The sequence below is a fragment of the Phaethon lepturus genome, unplaced genomic scaffold (assembly GCF_000687285.1).
Source record: "Phaethon lepturus isolate BGI_N335 unplaced genomic scaffold, ASM68728v1 scaffold29392, whole genome shotgun sequence".
Classification (NCBI taxonomy): domain Eukaryota; kingdom Metazoa; phylum Chordata; class Aves; order Phaethontiformes; family Phaethontidae; genus Phaethon; species Phaethon lepturus.
In genome coordinates this window covers 96,078-112,477 of record NW_010523180.1, presented here as the reverse complement: position 1 = coordinate 112,477, position 16,400 = coordinate 96,078, and the positions used below count along the sequence as shown (strand labels likewise).

The window sequence follows — 16,400 nt, the reverse complement described above, 5'->3', positions numbered from 1 at the left end:
GCTTTTGGTAACCTCTATGTCAGTCCTGTGTGTTTTTACTGTACTTCATCAAATTGGAATCCTGTTTAAAAAGGTTTCCAATTTGTTACACAGAACAGCTGTGATGGAGGAGATGAAACAGTCTTCCATGTAGCAAAACTTTCAGCTCATGCCCCACTTCTTTACAACTCTGAGGACTGAAATCTTTGCAATGCACAGAGACACCTAGGTTCTGTTTCATCCCAGCCAACTGTAGGGACTTAACTGCTGTTCTTAAGTTCACAGTCTCATCACTCAAGGCGCTCTGCTAGTAGGAGGAGGAGAGAATGGCACCTCCAGAGGGCTAGGATTTGTCATTTCTTTCTATCAACACAGGAGGCTGCGTGGTGAGACTTCACCAGCTCATCTGACACAGGGATATGGTTAAAGCCTGCTTTTTCAGTCTAAATCTTGAACTCCTAATGCAATGTCATCATTTCAGGCTGACCAATAAGTTGTCAAAAATATTGTCACTCTGTGTTTCAGGGGATAGATTTAAAGTAGCAGGCAGAAAATGATAAAAGACAAAAACAGCTGCCTGCATACCACATCAGGGACCAGTAGATTTTTCTGGTAGATTGACATTCGTTCTATTATTCTGCAGTTTATCAGGGTAACTTCCTGCATCTCCCTAAGCCTCTGCAAAACTCTCGTACTTCTTGTTGGTTTCAGTGTGCCTGAAATCACATTTCAAATATAAGCTTGGACTAAAGGAGTTGGGATCAAGAGAACATTAAAAACAGCCTCCATGTATTGCCTACTAAACTGAACAGCAGAGTGAAAAAAGATTCAGTGCAGTATGCCAGCTCTCCTTGTTGCATAGGAAAAGGGGTACTGGATGGAGTGTTGAATAAAATTAATACTAGCTTCCACTAGAAAGTGACTTTAGTCTAAACATATTTCAGACCCAGCAACGTGTGATAAAGGAAACCTGCACTGCATCTGCATGTAGTGAATTGTGTGTAAGGACAGGCCTAGGAAACAAAACTTCTGACAAACCTCTACAGTGTTGTGCTAACATTGCAGGGGCAAAGAGCCAAAGCTTAAATTAAGCATTAAGACCAATGCAGCTGTAGTGCTCGCTGCAATGCTAATATAAAGCCAAGAGTCTCAAGTGTAATATCTTGAGTTGAGAGAAGTACTAACAAGCTGGTAGTCATACAGTCATGCAGAAGGAAGGCAACAGAAACAACAAAATCTAGAGTAGCAGCCCCAAAACTATTTTACTTTCTTATCCATCCTGTGCGTATCATAATTGCCACATAGCCTACTGCACAGAATAGCCATATTTTTAATCAGTCTTCAACAGGAGTGCTAGCTTGGTTCATTAAAGTACATCATGTACCCCACTGCACATTTAAGGTGATTGTGTAATTTGTTTCTCTATTGGTATTTGCTTGATACCTGCCCTAAGTGGGTTTCAGAACTGGGACTGTGTCTTTCTCTATGTTTGTATGGCTTGTATCACAGTATGCCCTGATCCCCACTCTGTTCTCTTGGTGACTCTAAGCCACATAATAAAACACTGATTTAGTAACTAATGGACAAAGATAATGAATCTGAAATAAATTCATACGATGTTTTCCAGCCAGAAGAGGCTAGAGAGCTGTAAAAGCTAAGGACCAAGCCATATGAAATACTTGCCGGCCTTGCTGTTGAGAGCACCGAGGGTTGAATCGTGATTTGCTGTTTATTTGGTTTTACATAGGCCTCCTCCCCTGAATCTTTAGTTGCATTTGCAAAATGGTTTAAAAGCATATCTTGACTGAATGTGACTGAAAACAGCTGTGAAGAGGAGTCTTTCTGTTGTGTGTCTCTCTCATTCTTGTATTGATAAAATTAATAGGAAGGATTCAAAGGTAGTCTTTGATTAGTCTGAAAAGTCTCTGAAGAATGTGTGGTCCTCAGTACAGTAGCCTAGTACTGCAAGCACAGTGCCTGGTGCTTAAGACTTCAGCTGCAGAGACTCTCACCCGCTTCTGCTGGACCTCCATATGCATGAAACTGCATACCTGTGTATTGCAGAGCTCGCTAGCCATACAGAGTCTGGCTAGCTAAAATTTAAACCTCCTGTACCACAGGAGTCGCTTCATCTATCGTTGGCATATGGCTATCTCTGGATTGAAAGCAGAAAGGTGTTTTAACATGTCCCAGTTGTTTAGTACCAGCTTTCTGATGGGGGAGTGAGGATAAAGAGCATCTTCATTGGCAACAAGGTGATATTTAGGCGTAAGAAAATTATTCTGAGGGAATTTGATCAGGTCAGCTGCACAAAAAAAAAAAAGCGTCATCAGATCTTTAATGAGAACAGATGGCCAGGAGCTGAGCTGATGGCCACCTTTTGTAGCAAAGCCTCTCTTTACAGTAGGCAGCTGTAATGTGCGTAGCTCAATGCAGAAGGAGAGAGGAGTGCCCTCTACTGAACTATCAGTAAATTAGTCTCAAGGTTTCACTGTCGTGGGACATTCTGTGCTATAGCTATAGGGGCTTTCACAAACATGAACTATGATGAGAACTGTGATGGACAGATCTTGGAGCACTGTTATGACAAGTGAAGGATGCTTACTGACATAGAAGTCTTAGGTTTCTTTAGTGAGTAAATAAAATTTTTACAAATCAAGTCTCTTGGAGGGACAGTGCTGCTTATTGCAGTTCAGTTCCAAAATACATGTTTAAGGGCATATTCTCTTAGGTGTTAAAAATAAAATGCTTCAAGAAGGGTAGCCATTGTGATTGCTCATAGATGTAAACCAAGGCCTTAAGAAGATTGTCAGCTACCCAGAGTCATACCTGGGATCAGAATCAGAGTAGAACAGAACACGAGTCTTCCATGCCACTAGACCACGCTGACAGGTGGTCAGAAAAATACCTGAGGCTTTCTGTGGCAGCACAACGTGTTGTTCTTTTCTGTGGTGACAGAAACGTTAGACATGGTCAGTAATTCTGGAAGTTTCTAAATTTTGTTTGTTTGTTTGCTTATTTGTTTTTCTTTAATTGTGCAAATAGTGTTTTGTGTAATGAATTTAAGGTCCTTTTCCTCTATAGTGCTCCTATGACACTGGAGCTGGAAGCAGCTCTTTTTTTTTTTTTTAAAACTGATTATCCTCTATTTCTCCTTGTGCTTACTGTCGTCTTTTGGGAACTGCAGGATCTTACAATGAAATGTAATGAGGAAGAAAAATCACTAAGCACAGAGGCATTTTCCAAGGTTTCACTGACCAACTTGCGTAGACCAGCAGTTCCAGATCTCTCCACAGACCTGGGGATGAACATCTTCAAAAAGGTGAGTGGACGAAAATTGTACTTTAATTCACCTGTGATTCAGCACCTTAATGTCCTGCTAAGTAGCAGCTGAAGGTCTGCTTGGACTATATATTCATGTGGTATGTGAGGTTGACATCTCTTTTTCATTGGAAGTGATTCTGTGTGTTATTACGTAGGTTTTTATGTGCACATTCCAAACACAATACTGAAATCTTTGTGCAAATAACTCTGCATGAGGGGAGGGTACTCAAACAGTGCTGATTTATAAGTGCTGGTGCTCACTGTAGTTCCACCTAATTCATTGAGTTCTTCTAATGTTTTTACCTCATGCAGCTCTGGGTTTGCAACCATCCAAGATACTTAGCAGAGTTTTGTGGATTCTACGGATCTAGCTCATGGTCTGAGAATGTCATAAAATTATACAAGGGCATCCATCCCACCCTGGGGCAAGACTGAGTTTCTTTAAATGCTCATATGGTCCCAGAGTGCAGATAGTTGCTGTCAGGGTAAATGGCCAAGATAAAAAGCTCAGAGTGAAAGGTTATACTTGGGCGACACATCTGTGTTATGTTTTTCCCTCAAATGATAGATTTAAACTAGATCTAAGGAAGAAATTTTTCCCAGGGAGGGTGGTGAAACCCTGGCACAGGTTGCCCAGAGAAATAGTAGATGCCGACCCCTGGAAACATTCAAGGTCAGGTTGGACAAGGGCTCTGAGCAACCTGATCTAGTTGCAGATGTTCCTGCTCATTGCAGGGGGGTTGGACTAGATGACCTTAAAAGGTTCCTTTCAACCCAAAGATTCTATGATTCTATGATAGTTGGTCATGCTTCAAAGCCTCTACTTGCTCTCATACTTGCTCCTCTTTGTCCTGCAGTTTAAGAGCCGCAAAGAAGACAGAGAGCGTGAGCGCAAAGGGTCAATTCCTTTCCACCATACTGGGAAGAAGCGGCAACGAAGGATGGGGGTGCCCTTCCTCCTCCATGAAGATCATTTGGATGTCTCACCCACTCGCAGCACTTTCTCCTTTGGCAGTTTCTCTGGAATTGGAGAAGACCGGCGTGGCATTGAGAGAGGAGGATGGCAAACCACCATATTAGGTGAGATATTGTTATTTCTGCCCCGGGCTCTGTGTCATTCCTGTCCTGAACGTTCAGAGAACAACAGAGGCTCTTTATTTCTTCATCTATCGTATTGCCACTTTATGTCCTTGGCTCTGTTTGCAGCATTACACACATGTTTGTAGAAGTGGCAACTGTGCTGACAGCAGACCTTGGATGACTTATGCTTTGTTTCGCTTTTTCTCTGAAAACTACCATCTTTACGGCAATAACAGCTACTGTAGCAACCTGTAGTCATGTCTTCTTTCCCTGAGTGATAGCAAGCATTGTGCAACTGCCGCTTAAAATAGATTTAAGGAGTGGTTGCACCCTCTTCTTTTAAAGAGAAATCTCTGGAGAGACAGCAATATGGTCACTAGGAATAGGGCAAAAAATATTCAGAGTCTTCCTCAAGTAGATACAAAATAAGTAAGGTACTGTCTCAGATAGTGAGGCTTACACTGTCTTGATATTGCAAAGGTGCAGTGTTTAAATCTAAATATCGGCTCCTTCAAGCTTCCAAGTTCACTGAACAGTGTCTAGGCATTGTTTCTGTTTCACAAACTTACTCCTAATGCCATAGATTTTCATCCTGGCACCTTTTCTTGGAGATGATAGGCAGCAAAATGATTGCCTAAGGCTATGCCAGAGCCTTCTAATTTTCACCAGCTTAGATGGCATCATTTGGTAGGCTCTCCATTGTAAACATGTTGCTCTTTGGGACACTGGACAATGAGCTTAGCCAAGTGAATTCTTAAAGATTTACATGTGTATTGTCGATGGTTAATACACAAACACCTACAGATTTTTACAAGAATAGCAAAGGCAGTATCCAAATCCTCTTTGCCATATCTTCAGTAGCTCAAGAAGTTTGTTAAATTTTTATCTCAGGGGCTTTGGATTCTTGTCCTGGCTTAACCTACAGTTCTTTCATTGTCATATCCCAGCGAAGTCATGTATTTCAGATCCAGTGGTCAACAGATCCTTTGCTTTAGCACTCCCCATCCTACTATACCTATTTCTTTTGGACAAGGGGAGAAGAAACCAAATTCCTACAACTTGACCCAAAGGGTGGAGTCTTTCAGTGCTGAGCAATCTTATTTTCCTGAAGCTGCTGGAGGGTGGCAATGTGGGTGCCAGCTAAATCAGTATGTGCTGAGGGGAAGAGCCTTGCAGAGAGTTTGTACGTTTGGTCCCTATGTCAATGAACCCCTGCGAGATACCCCACTATGATATTTGGTTCTGCTTCACAGGGTCCTGGAAGGCCTTGACTTTAACTGACTCCAATACTTGAATTTCGAACCTCAGTTACTGTCTCTTGCCTCCAAGCACCTCTCGGATGAGTAAACTAAATATTCACTTCTTGTCTTCACCTTAGGAAAGTTTACCAGGCGGGGGAGCTCTGACACAGCAACGGAGATGGAGAGCCTGAGCGCTAGGCATTCACACTCTCATCACACGCTGGTCTCTGATCTGCCAGACCACTCAAACAGCCATGGAGAGAACACAGTCAAAGAAGGTAAATTTAACACATCATGAAAGAAACGTTTTGCTGAAATACAAACTCCAAGAAGCTGAGGAAGTGTTACAAGTATATGACTAACTGTTTTTTCCTTTTTTTGTCCCTGCATCTCTTGAGGGTTTTTTTTTGTTCTGTCTAGAAAAATGTTCCAAACCTTTCAGGTTTATCTGGTGCAGTTTGTCAAAAAAATTGGCAGCCATCAGCAAGGGGAAGGCAGGCTTGTTTGTTTTGTTTTTTTGGTTTTTTTTTTGTTTTTGTTTTTGTTTTTACCATACCACAACACAGCACAGAAGTTTGGGCAGAAACTTGGTATTGTTAACTTTAGTGGTTTCATGGGGAATCCTGTGGTATGTAATGCCCCTTCACAGTCCCCAACCTCTAATTGTGCTCAGAATCTCAGCTTTGTCTTAATTTCCCTGGTTCCAAATAGAAGCCTGGCTTTTCAATTTACTTGAAATCTCCCTGGGGCCCATCTGTCTTGGAGCCCTCCAAGACAGCAATACCAGTGTGACAATAGCAATGCCAGTGTGACCACACTGTGAGAGCCTCTGGTGGGATGAAGTCTGTTCCAGAAGGAAGAGTCTTTCTATTGGCATGGCAACACCACCTTTGTCAAATAATGTTAGTCAAGCAGAGGAAAACTCTGTTCTGTCAGCAGGGCTGTCTGCACCAGAGCACTTTGCTGGCATTGCTCCTACTGCCTAAACACAGTGAATTTGTTTTCTCCCTCCCGTGTAGAGATTGAGCCTCACTTGTGGCAAGTGCAACCTTAAACCTTGATGAGGGAACAGGGTATCACATACTCCATGGAGCAGGGCACAGTCTACATCTGCACAAGCTGTCAGGCAGCATACCTAGGTAGCTACAGATGCCCTCACATGATATGGGCTGTAGCCTTGGAGGTCTCAAAGATAGCACAGGAAATCTGAATAGTCTGAGAGAGGATGGATTTGCATCAGCTCTAATCCAACGTGGGCACATCTCCTTCATCTCTGCTCTGTGTCTCCTAAGTAAAACTCTTCTGGATCGATTTTGTGGAGTCTGTCTTCCTGACATGTTTATTCTATAGGACAGTAATACCACTCACTACACCAGCTTCCTAGACAAATATTTTCTAAAAGGTAGCCTTCTGCAATGCTTGCTTTTCTAGTTGTACCCCCGGTACATTTGTGCAGCAACTTTATGAATAATAGGGCAAATCATACTATTTCTACTGGTAGTCTATGACTTTGAACCGTTCTGTAATTAAGAGAGTAAGTACAAATATTACATAATGTCTCTTTTGTGACCATCTATATCCAAGCATACTGGTCATGCACAATTTCCTATCTGTTGTCTACTTTCCCTGGCCAGGAGATATTTGCTAATAAACTCATTTCTTCTGTCTGACACACTGAAAAGCACAGATGAAAAATTAGTTATGTCTTAGGTACCTGCTCAAGAGGAGTCGCAGGTACGTGGGCACATGCTGCAGGCATGCATGGATGTAAATGAAGAGTCTGTAGTCCTCCTTCCCTGCCGCTGTGAGTCCCATCCAGCAGTCAGCCCTATCAGTGATAATGAAATAAAGATAAAACACAGGAAAAGTTACTTTATGTAGGAATAGGATATGGATTTTTGTTACCCATTTCAAAACAAACTAAGCAAAATTTTAGTTTTGCTTATAATAAATAAATAAATAATATCTACCCTTGGATAATCATCAAACTTGGTAGCTCAGGAACAAAATTTCCTAACTCCGTCTTTATTGTTATCTTCACCATGCAAATTTCAGTGGTGAAATTCAAAATGCCATTAAAAAGTCACACTTGCCAGCAAGTAATCCTGTGATTACAGGTAGCTAATTCCTACCTTGATCATTGACCGAATTGTAGGCTAGTTCAAGGTACTGCTATTGGTCTTGGAACTTTTCTCCTAATAAATAGTGCTAGTTCAGTGCCGTCAGGGTTGCACAGGCTATGAGGAAATGTAGTCACCACTCTGGCAAGTTGTTGCTTGTATAATATAAGCAGTCCGTCGCTGAGTCAGTGCTTGAAGATTCTTATTGGATGTATGTTATTTTATTCATTAGAATACATTAAATAGCCTTAGGTAGAGGTTCTTTGTTATGTTCTTATGTTACTGCATAACAGTAGTTACCGTACCGTCTGGCTGAAGGTGGTCCAATCAACATTGTGGGACATATAGGGTCTTTCGACGCTACAGGGTGTATAAACCTACTTACAAAGCACTAAGTGTGGGAAATTACTAACATCATGGCCTGGAGTTCAGCATGAGTTGTAAAACTGTGGTGAATCCTTGACAAAAATTGGCCTGTGCAGCCAAAACGCTGTCACTACCTACGTCAACCAATTTAAAGTTAAGCTTGGCTATGTCATGAGTTCCCTTCTCTGAGCACTGTGAACTTAGACACCACATTGCCTTACTCATCAGTCAGCTTTGCATTTTGGAGATGGTTTAGACTGCCACAGGTACTGTTAGGAACACACTGCTCCTTTTTTTTCAACTGGTGTGATGAAATATTTCGAATTGGTGTGACTTAGAAAACTGTTCCAAATTGGTGTTGCTATAACCCTACCTTCACTTCTGCATCCAGCTGCAAAGTCCTTCCGCTTTCCCTTTCAGGGGCAGTGTTGTTTTTAAGACCAGGCACTGGACCAATGCAGGGAGCAAAGCTAGCCAAAATCTAATCTCCCTTCTGGATTAGATTTAGGCTGGCTGAGCTCCCTGATCTACTTAACTGCCCAGTTGACTCAGATTAGTTTAAGCTGCCATGGAACTGTACTGCTGGAGCAAGCTTGGGGTGGTTCTAATTTACCCTGGCTTAAACGAAGAAATGAGTGTATGCTTTCATCCCTGTACCCATGATAGGAATTAGGGACCTGTCTTGTCTTTCAGCATTACAAGCTGCATTAAGAGCTTCTCCCTTCTTGTCCACAAGGACAGCCTCAGTTTGCCATTTCATTACTCTGGAGATGAAAATTTACAGGTAGACATTTTCCTCCCTGCAGTGCGGTCCCAGATCTCCACCATCACTGTGGCCACCTTCAACACTACCCTGGCCTCATTCAACGTGGGCTACGCCGATTTCTTCAGTGAGCACATGAGGAAGCTTTGCAACCAGGTGCCTATCCCTGAGATGCCCCATGAGCCACTTGCATGTGCCAACCTCCCACGGAGCCTGACAGACTCCTGCATCAATTACAGTTGCTTGGAGGATACGGATCACATTGATGGAACAAACAACTTTGTCCACAAGAACGGCATGCTGGATCTCTCGGTAATTGGCAAGGAATGAGGAAAGCCAGGTCCCTCTTCTGTCAATATAGCTGTACCATTGAGATCAGGGTTTTGATGGGCTTTTCCTCCACCTCTTTATATGACTTCTCTCAGCAGTACGTAAAGGTCAGTCAGATACATTTGTGCATATCATAAAAATCTCCTCTGAGATACTGCAACTCCTTATTACTCCTTGCAAGGAGCGCATGTGCATGTGGAATGCACACATCAAATCTGAAGTGATATTATTTAATGGCTATGTTCCTGGGGCATGCACCAAGTTCCCTATAAAATAGTCTAAAACTGAATAGCACCTTTCTTCTAATGGCACCTTAAAACTCACCTTTTCTGCATTCCCCTTAATGACTTGACAGCTCCCAGTGCACTGAAGCAGTGTTCTCAGGCTTACAGAGGTCATCTCATGGTTTCCTTTTCTGCCTGACTGTGCCCAGCCTGTGGTTTCTTGTCTTACACCTAGACTGTAGGCTCCTGGGGTTGAGGGTTGTGTGCACTTCATTCTGAATTTGTACTGTGCCTGCTATAATGAATCTCTGGTCTGTGACTAGAATTTCCAGGCACTAAATAGTAGTAGAGAGAAAATAAGTCTGACTTCCAATACAATGTTTGAATTTCCCAGGTGGTCCTGAAGGCTGTTTACTTGGTCCTGAACCATGACATCAGTTCCCGGATTTGCGATGTGGCACTGAACATTGTGGAGTGCTTACTTCAGCTTGGTGTGGTGCCCTGTGTAGAGAAGGTTCGGAGGAAGAGTGAGAACAAAGAAAATGAGGCTCCTGAAAAGAGACCAAGTGAAGGATCCTTCCAGCTCAAAGGGGCTGCTTCTAGCAGTTCAGCTTGTGGATTTGGGCCTCCCCCAGTTAGTGGAGATGGAGGAGAAGAAGGAGGCGGTGGAAGTGGTGGAGGAGGTGGAGCTGGAAGTGATGGAGGTGGTGGAGGAGGAGGGCCATATGAGAAGAATGACAAAAAACAAGAAAAGGTTTGTCTTGCTTTCCTTTATACAATTCCTGAATGTAGTGTAAGATCTGTTAAGATCGAGTATGCATGTGTATGCAACTGCCCTTCTGTTTTCCCTCTGGGTTTTTTTGCACCATAATCAGAAATTAATTTGTTTTGCTCTGGTGCTTACTTGGGGTTCCACCAAAGAAACATGATGGGGAATTCAAGCACTGAAACTACTCCAGCAAAGCAGCTGCCAAAAGCAGAGTTTGTGAGCCTTGCATGGACATTTTCAGTATCTCATTAAAGTGCCTGAAACCCTCAATCACAATGATTTTTTTTTTTTTCAGGTTCATTATTCATAGCTTACAAAGAAAAACAGAATCCAGTGTGTGTTCCCTTTGATGGCCAGAAATCCTAAATTTTTCAGTATTACTATAAGATTTGGCCAAGAGATGGTGTTGCTGACCTCCTAAGTTGCAATCGATGGTAGCATAATACCTAAGACTTTTTAAAGATGATTGTTTTTCTGCTTAAGCAAGTGGAAAGCAAGCCAGCTCTCTGGTTTTCAGGCAGAATTTTTTGAAGTAAGTGCTGAATGGTATTCTTAGCAGCATGTAGGAGGCTTCATGTTTATAGCATGAATTTTTGAAGGGAACTGAAGGGGAAGAGGATTGGTCCTTAAACTTGCAAAGTAATTAGAGTAAGCATTTCAAGAGTAACAACTCAGTAATGGAGTATCTGAGAGGAGAAATGGACAGCGATTTGTTAAAAGTAAAATGCTAACAAAATGCCAATGATTGTGCCAGGGTTTCACACTGTCTTTTGCTCTGTGACTCTCAGGATGAAGGCCCATCTGTCAGCACCCATAGGCTGGCACTCACAATGCTGATCAAAATTGTGAAGTCCCTGGGTTGTGCCTATGGTTGTGGAGAAGGACACCGAGGGCTCTCTGGAGATCGCCTGAGACACCAGGTATTCCGGGAGAATGTAAGAGAACTAAAGCTCATTAAAGCGTCCACTTTGTACTCTTGACGTCAGCTGCTGAGATTGCTGTCTGCCCCCTCTGTAGCTTTCTCTGTATCGGCAGTAAATGTGTTGCTCTTTGCCCCAGCTCACAGACTGTGTTGCAGCCCAGCTGTAGTGGATTTTCAGCTATTGTGTTACCTTCCAGCCCCTGGGGCTTGCTAAGAGTGCACCTAAGTCCCAGGGTGCTTCTGAGCACCCCAATGGATGGGTTGACTGGGAAGGAACAGACACATGGGAGCAAATCCCCTGTGTGAGCTGGTGTAAATAATTTTTCACATTGATGGAACCCCAACAGAGTACGCTATTTACAAGAGGTGCAGCTATCTTGGGTTGCATATCTGAATCCAGAAGTCTAAGGTGCAGTTATATCCACCTTTCCTAATGTTGATTATGACTGGTTGCTGCTGGGCTGCTCCATCAGCTCCTGATAGTTGGAGTGCACTGTGTGTGCAGGCATGTTAGCGTGCTGCAAGGAAGTAGAAGACTCACGCCCTGTTGAAGGGCAGGGTGGATGACCACTGTTTGTTCCGTAGATTCTTGGTTCTGCTCAAGTTGAAGCAGTGGAAAGTGCCAAGGATGTAGCCCAGACATCTGACTTCATCAAGGAGAGTTTGACTCCCTGAGATCAGTCCAATGCCCTGTCAAATGAGAGCCTTTCAAAGGCTTTCTCCATCTCATGCCTCCTCCTCGCCTTCTGTGCTTGTAGCAGGGAGCATTTTTGATGACTGTAGTGAAAATTTACACTGTGCCCATCCACAGTGTGCGTGGGAGCCAGGTGCTTCTGCATGGCTTTAGTTAGCCTGAGCCATGCCAACAGAAGTATAATTCGGTTCTGGAATCTGAGCTGGACAGCTCAGAGATGGATTGGCTGCCTCTGTATCATGCAGTGTCCTTCTGTTACCTAGACTCCCAGGTCCTGAGGAGACTGCAGCAGTAACGTTAGTTCTGGACACAACGGGACAAAATGGGGCAAGAGAGTCACAGTGGTAACAGTAGAAAGGTTCTGCACAGAACACTGGTTGAACATGTATCATATTCATCAAAATGTCAGTTAGGCTTTTATGTTGTGTTGGAGCTGAACCAGAAAAACATTTAGGCCTATGCATAACATTAAGCATAAATGAATATGTCTCTTGGAGCCAAGGTTCTTATCAGACTCATTGAATTGAGGTCTTTATGGGAAGAGATTTTCCTACACGTCTAAGTCTGCCGCATTTTCTGTGCGTTTGTCTGGCCAAACTGCTTTGCATGCATCGTTTGTGTTGACTGCATGGACAATCACATGCCTGAGTTGACTGGAAAGTTAAGCACCCTATTGTAGGTAGCAGGAGAGTTCATGTTTCCCACAGAGCTGATATTTCAGATTCTCTAACTCCAGCCTGCATGGGGTGCTGCTAGGTTGAAGACTTTTGTGGTAAGAACTTGACAATTAATAGCTTTTAAATAAAAGTTAATTTTTTACATGATACAAATTGTTCACTGGGTGCAGGTGCATCAAATGGGTTGGGTCTGAGCCAGAGGCTGAAAATCAGATGTCTGAGGCTAAGAACCTGTTTCACCAAGGCAATAAGCCTTGTCTGAGGTGGTACATTCCTACTCCATTCATATTCAGTGAGATTTTACCTTAGGATTAGGGAGAGGAGGAGAGGCCTTGAGACATGGCTGGCAGTGACTTGACCACCAACTCCAAACAGTGGCACCTGTACTGGTGCCTTGTTGGTGCCTTCAGCACTGTCTCCTTGTGCTGAACTTCTTGTTTGCTTCAGAGGTGAACCTGTCTTCTGTTACAGGACTTGACCCTTCTGGCTCCTAGGGGAGGTTACTTTAGCCAGCACAACAGAGCACTGGCTAAGCAAGAGCAAAAAGTGCCCTGCTCCTATTAGCAAAACTCGAACACATACTTTGATGTGATGTGATTTGGTGGATATCGTTGCAGGCTCAGAACTGCCTCACAAAGCTGTACAAACTGGATAAAATGCAGTTCCGGCACACCATGAGGGATTATGTGAACAGGGATTCTCTCAATAATGTGGTGGATTTCCTGCATGCTTTACTGGGATTCTGCATGGAGCCAGTCACTGACAGTAAGTATAGTTGGCATCAGAAACTCTCACTTCCTAAACTGTACCATCAGAAAGAAGCCACACCTTTTTCTTTTATTTTAAAAAATATACAGATACAGAGGATACAGACTGTATCCTCAAGCCAGTGCTGCTCAGAGGAGTTGGATCTCTTCTGATTTGATCACCCAGTGATCTCACCTAGTGATCTTGCATCCCCCAGTGCACCTGAAATTGAAGGCCTGTCTTTTGAGTCATCCTACCTGTTGTTCATGGCTCTTCAGAGAAAATATTTTCATTCAACTATGCCTCAGGCAGGAAGATTTCTGCTTCATGACATGATCAGGCACCAGCTAGAGTGGCCTGTTTAATCCAGGATTTATTCTGAATGGAGATATAATTGAGTGTTAAAACCCTCTGTGGTGTGTCAGGTGAGGCATTAAATAGCAAGAACAATAAACAAGAACATGAACACACAGATGTGCATGCCTGCAGTTACAAGCATGTGTGTCTATGTATATGTTTATATCTTTTCTTTTTTTTTTAAAGTTAGTAAAATTATTCTGGGTGTTATTAGAATGACCAAACATTTATGTTTGGTCACTGCACACAACAACAGTTGACAATGATTGTTCACAGAGTAGGAATAGCTGCTCTGAAGTACTTCAGCAGTCTGACTGGTCTATTAGCCTACCTCTGATCCCAAGCATTTCAGAGAAAGCATCAAAAAATATTATATAGCAGACTTCTGTAAAGAAGATGCCCGTAGGAGGTTTCCCCGAGTATTCATCAATTGTTGACTGGCTCATGCTTTGAAGCATGGCAGCTCATGCACCTTTTGAAAGTCTTTTCTCTCACCTAATGAAACTGGGATGTTTCTTGTTATTCATATAAATGTGTAATTCTTTTTTGAATCTTTCTGAGAGCTCGGTCTCCTTGTGCTCCTTGCAAGAACAGCATTCTGGTAGTTCAGAAGATTTTCTTTTCATGAGTGTTACCACTTTTCAGCTTAATCAAACATCTCTTGTTCTTTAGAACAGTAAATAAAAAGCTGGAGATACTGTTCAAATTTTATGCCTTATTCTGTATATCTCTAAACAAGATAGAGATATACAGAGATGTGGGTAAAGGGAAGCCAGAGTGGTCCTGATCTTTTCAATCCTTTTTCACACTACAACTATTTCTGGGAAGATTTCATCTTTCTCATTTATTTAACCCTTCCCTTCTGCTTTATTTTTGTGGGGTGAAATTGTGAGAAGTGAGCATAGGATATTAGGTGGGGACTTGCCCTTTTCTCAGGTATCTGAATCCCTTTACATGTGTCTTTAAGGCATCTTTCTTAAACTGTTCCTAACAAGGGGGCTTGCTTGTACTTGAATTTCACAGACAAGGCTGGATTTGGGAATAACTTCACCACAGTGGACAACAAGTCTACAGCCCAGAGTGTAGAAGGTATTATTGTGAATGCCATGTTCAAGTCGTTGATCACTCGCTGTGCTTCCACTACACATGAGCTGCATAGCCCAGAAAACCTGGTAAGCATTTGATTTCATGTTAACAAAGTTACTTTTTCACTTGGGTGTCACCAGTTGAGGTTTACAGTGAAGAATTGACTCAGTTTAGCCAAATCCTATGAGCATAGCAAGCTATGCAGTCACAGTTGAAACATGGTCTAAATGGGATGCCCTCCTTTCATGCCTGCCTTAGAATCTGGGGACTTAGCCAGGATAAAAGTTGTGTACTCTAAATTACATTTTCTTCTCTGTTCAAGCAGCTTCTGGGGTTTGTCTTTTTTTCTCAAATGGATTAGTAGCATCGTCTGGAGCACGGGCCTAATGAACAAGACCACAGCCAGCATAAATCAACTTTCAACAAAATTAAATCCAGTTTATTTTGCTAAGGATGTAGCCCACTCATGGCAGAGTGTGTGAGTTACTGAAGAGCAATTTGGTAGGTCTTCCCAAGGTTTAGACAAACATTCAATTTACCAAACACCTGGAGGAAAGTAAGGTGTTGCTGGTTGCTGCCTATGTACTATCTCCCCAGAGCATCCCCAGATGACGTGAGCTCTCTTCTTCCAAACTGGTGCAGAATCTAGCAGCTAATCTCAAACCACCTCCTTTATTATCAGAAATTGATATCAAGAAATTCTTATCTTGGAAGCAACCAAGAAGCACTCTTGTGCTCCATTCTTATGGCAGAGCTGTAGAGGCACTGAAGTCTAGCTAAAGGGACAGTAACTCTCTGTGAGGGGAAGGGAGACAGAGAAGGAAAACACAGTAACATCTTAAACCAGCAGAGTAGTTTGCCTCTGTCCAAGTCCTGTTATGGATATTCCTCCTTTGGAATGTTTCTCAGCAGAGATGAAGTAGTGGGGTGCAGAAAAACATGTGCCATTGTTGGACCTAGATTAGAATCACTAAGCGTAAATTTTCCTTATAAATTGTATGTCTTTCTGGGCCCTGTTTTAGCTAGTGTGTAAGGTGAAACTTACCTTTAAGCATAGCACTATTAAGTGTGTCTATGTGGAGAACATAGTATGCAGTCTATATATGGGGATTTCCTGTTGTTGCGTCACTCTTCAAAGTAAATCTTGTCTTCAATATTTTATGAAAAAGAGCCTTAATCAGTATAGAGGTCCAATTATTTGTTTGTTTGGGGTGTTTTTGTTGAAAGCTGGCTGTGCAGTTCCTAGCTGGGAATTCTCAGAGTAATCCAAGATCTTCCAGGAAAGTTCAGAGATCAAAAATCAGGTCCTGTAAAACTGTTTCCTCCATCCCCTTGCCTCACCTCATCCATATAGAGGTGATTTGTCACATCACAGACGCGTATGAATGTTCAGAACTAAAAAGAGCCTTGAGTGTAGGCGTAGGTTGGGGAATGAGTGAGTCATTCCTCTCTCTTCCCATGATGTAAAGCTCTAAAATAATTAAGAAAAATCCCAAGACACCCACTGGTTTTGAAAGAAAACATGCCATTTTTTGCACTTTCCCCTCCACCCCTTCATTTAGCTTTTTTGTGCCTTTTAATATTATGGGCTAGATGAATGGGATAAGACAGGCTTTAAGTTGTCTTTGCAGCTCCCTCATCTTGCAGCTGTTTTAGCCTCTGATACCTCTACGTCTGCTTTAGCCCATTGCAGAGCATGTTCCATAACAATAATGCTCCTC

The 16,400-nt window shown here is 42.6% G+C and overlaps 1 protein-coding gene across 1 annotated transcript in view; it reads left to right on the top strand.

Annotated features, from left to right (window-relative positions):
• UNC80 (unc-80 homolog (C. elegans)) overlaps positions 1-16,400 on the top strand; it is a 130,592-nt gene that overhangs the window by 21,454 nt on the left and 92,738 nt on the right. Inside the window, exons 9-16 of the mRNA XM_010282051.1 lie at positions 3,167-3,301; positions 4,161-4,383; positions 5,762-5,902; positions 8,917-9,185; positions 9,822-10,181; positions 10,985-11,131; positions 13,107-13,254; positions 14,617-14,765. Of these exons, the coding sequence (XP_010280353.1) occupies positions 3,167-3,301; positions 4,161-4,383; positions 5,762-5,902; positions 8,917-9,185; positions 9,822-10,181; positions 10,985-11,131; positions 13,107-13,254; positions 14,617-14,765 (1,572 nt within the window). The remainder of the gene's footprint in view (positions 1-3,166; positions 3,302-4,160; positions 4,384-5,761; positions 5,903-8,916; positions 9,186-9,821; positions 10,182-10,984; positions 11,132-13,106; positions 13,255-14,616; positions 14,766-16,400) is intronic.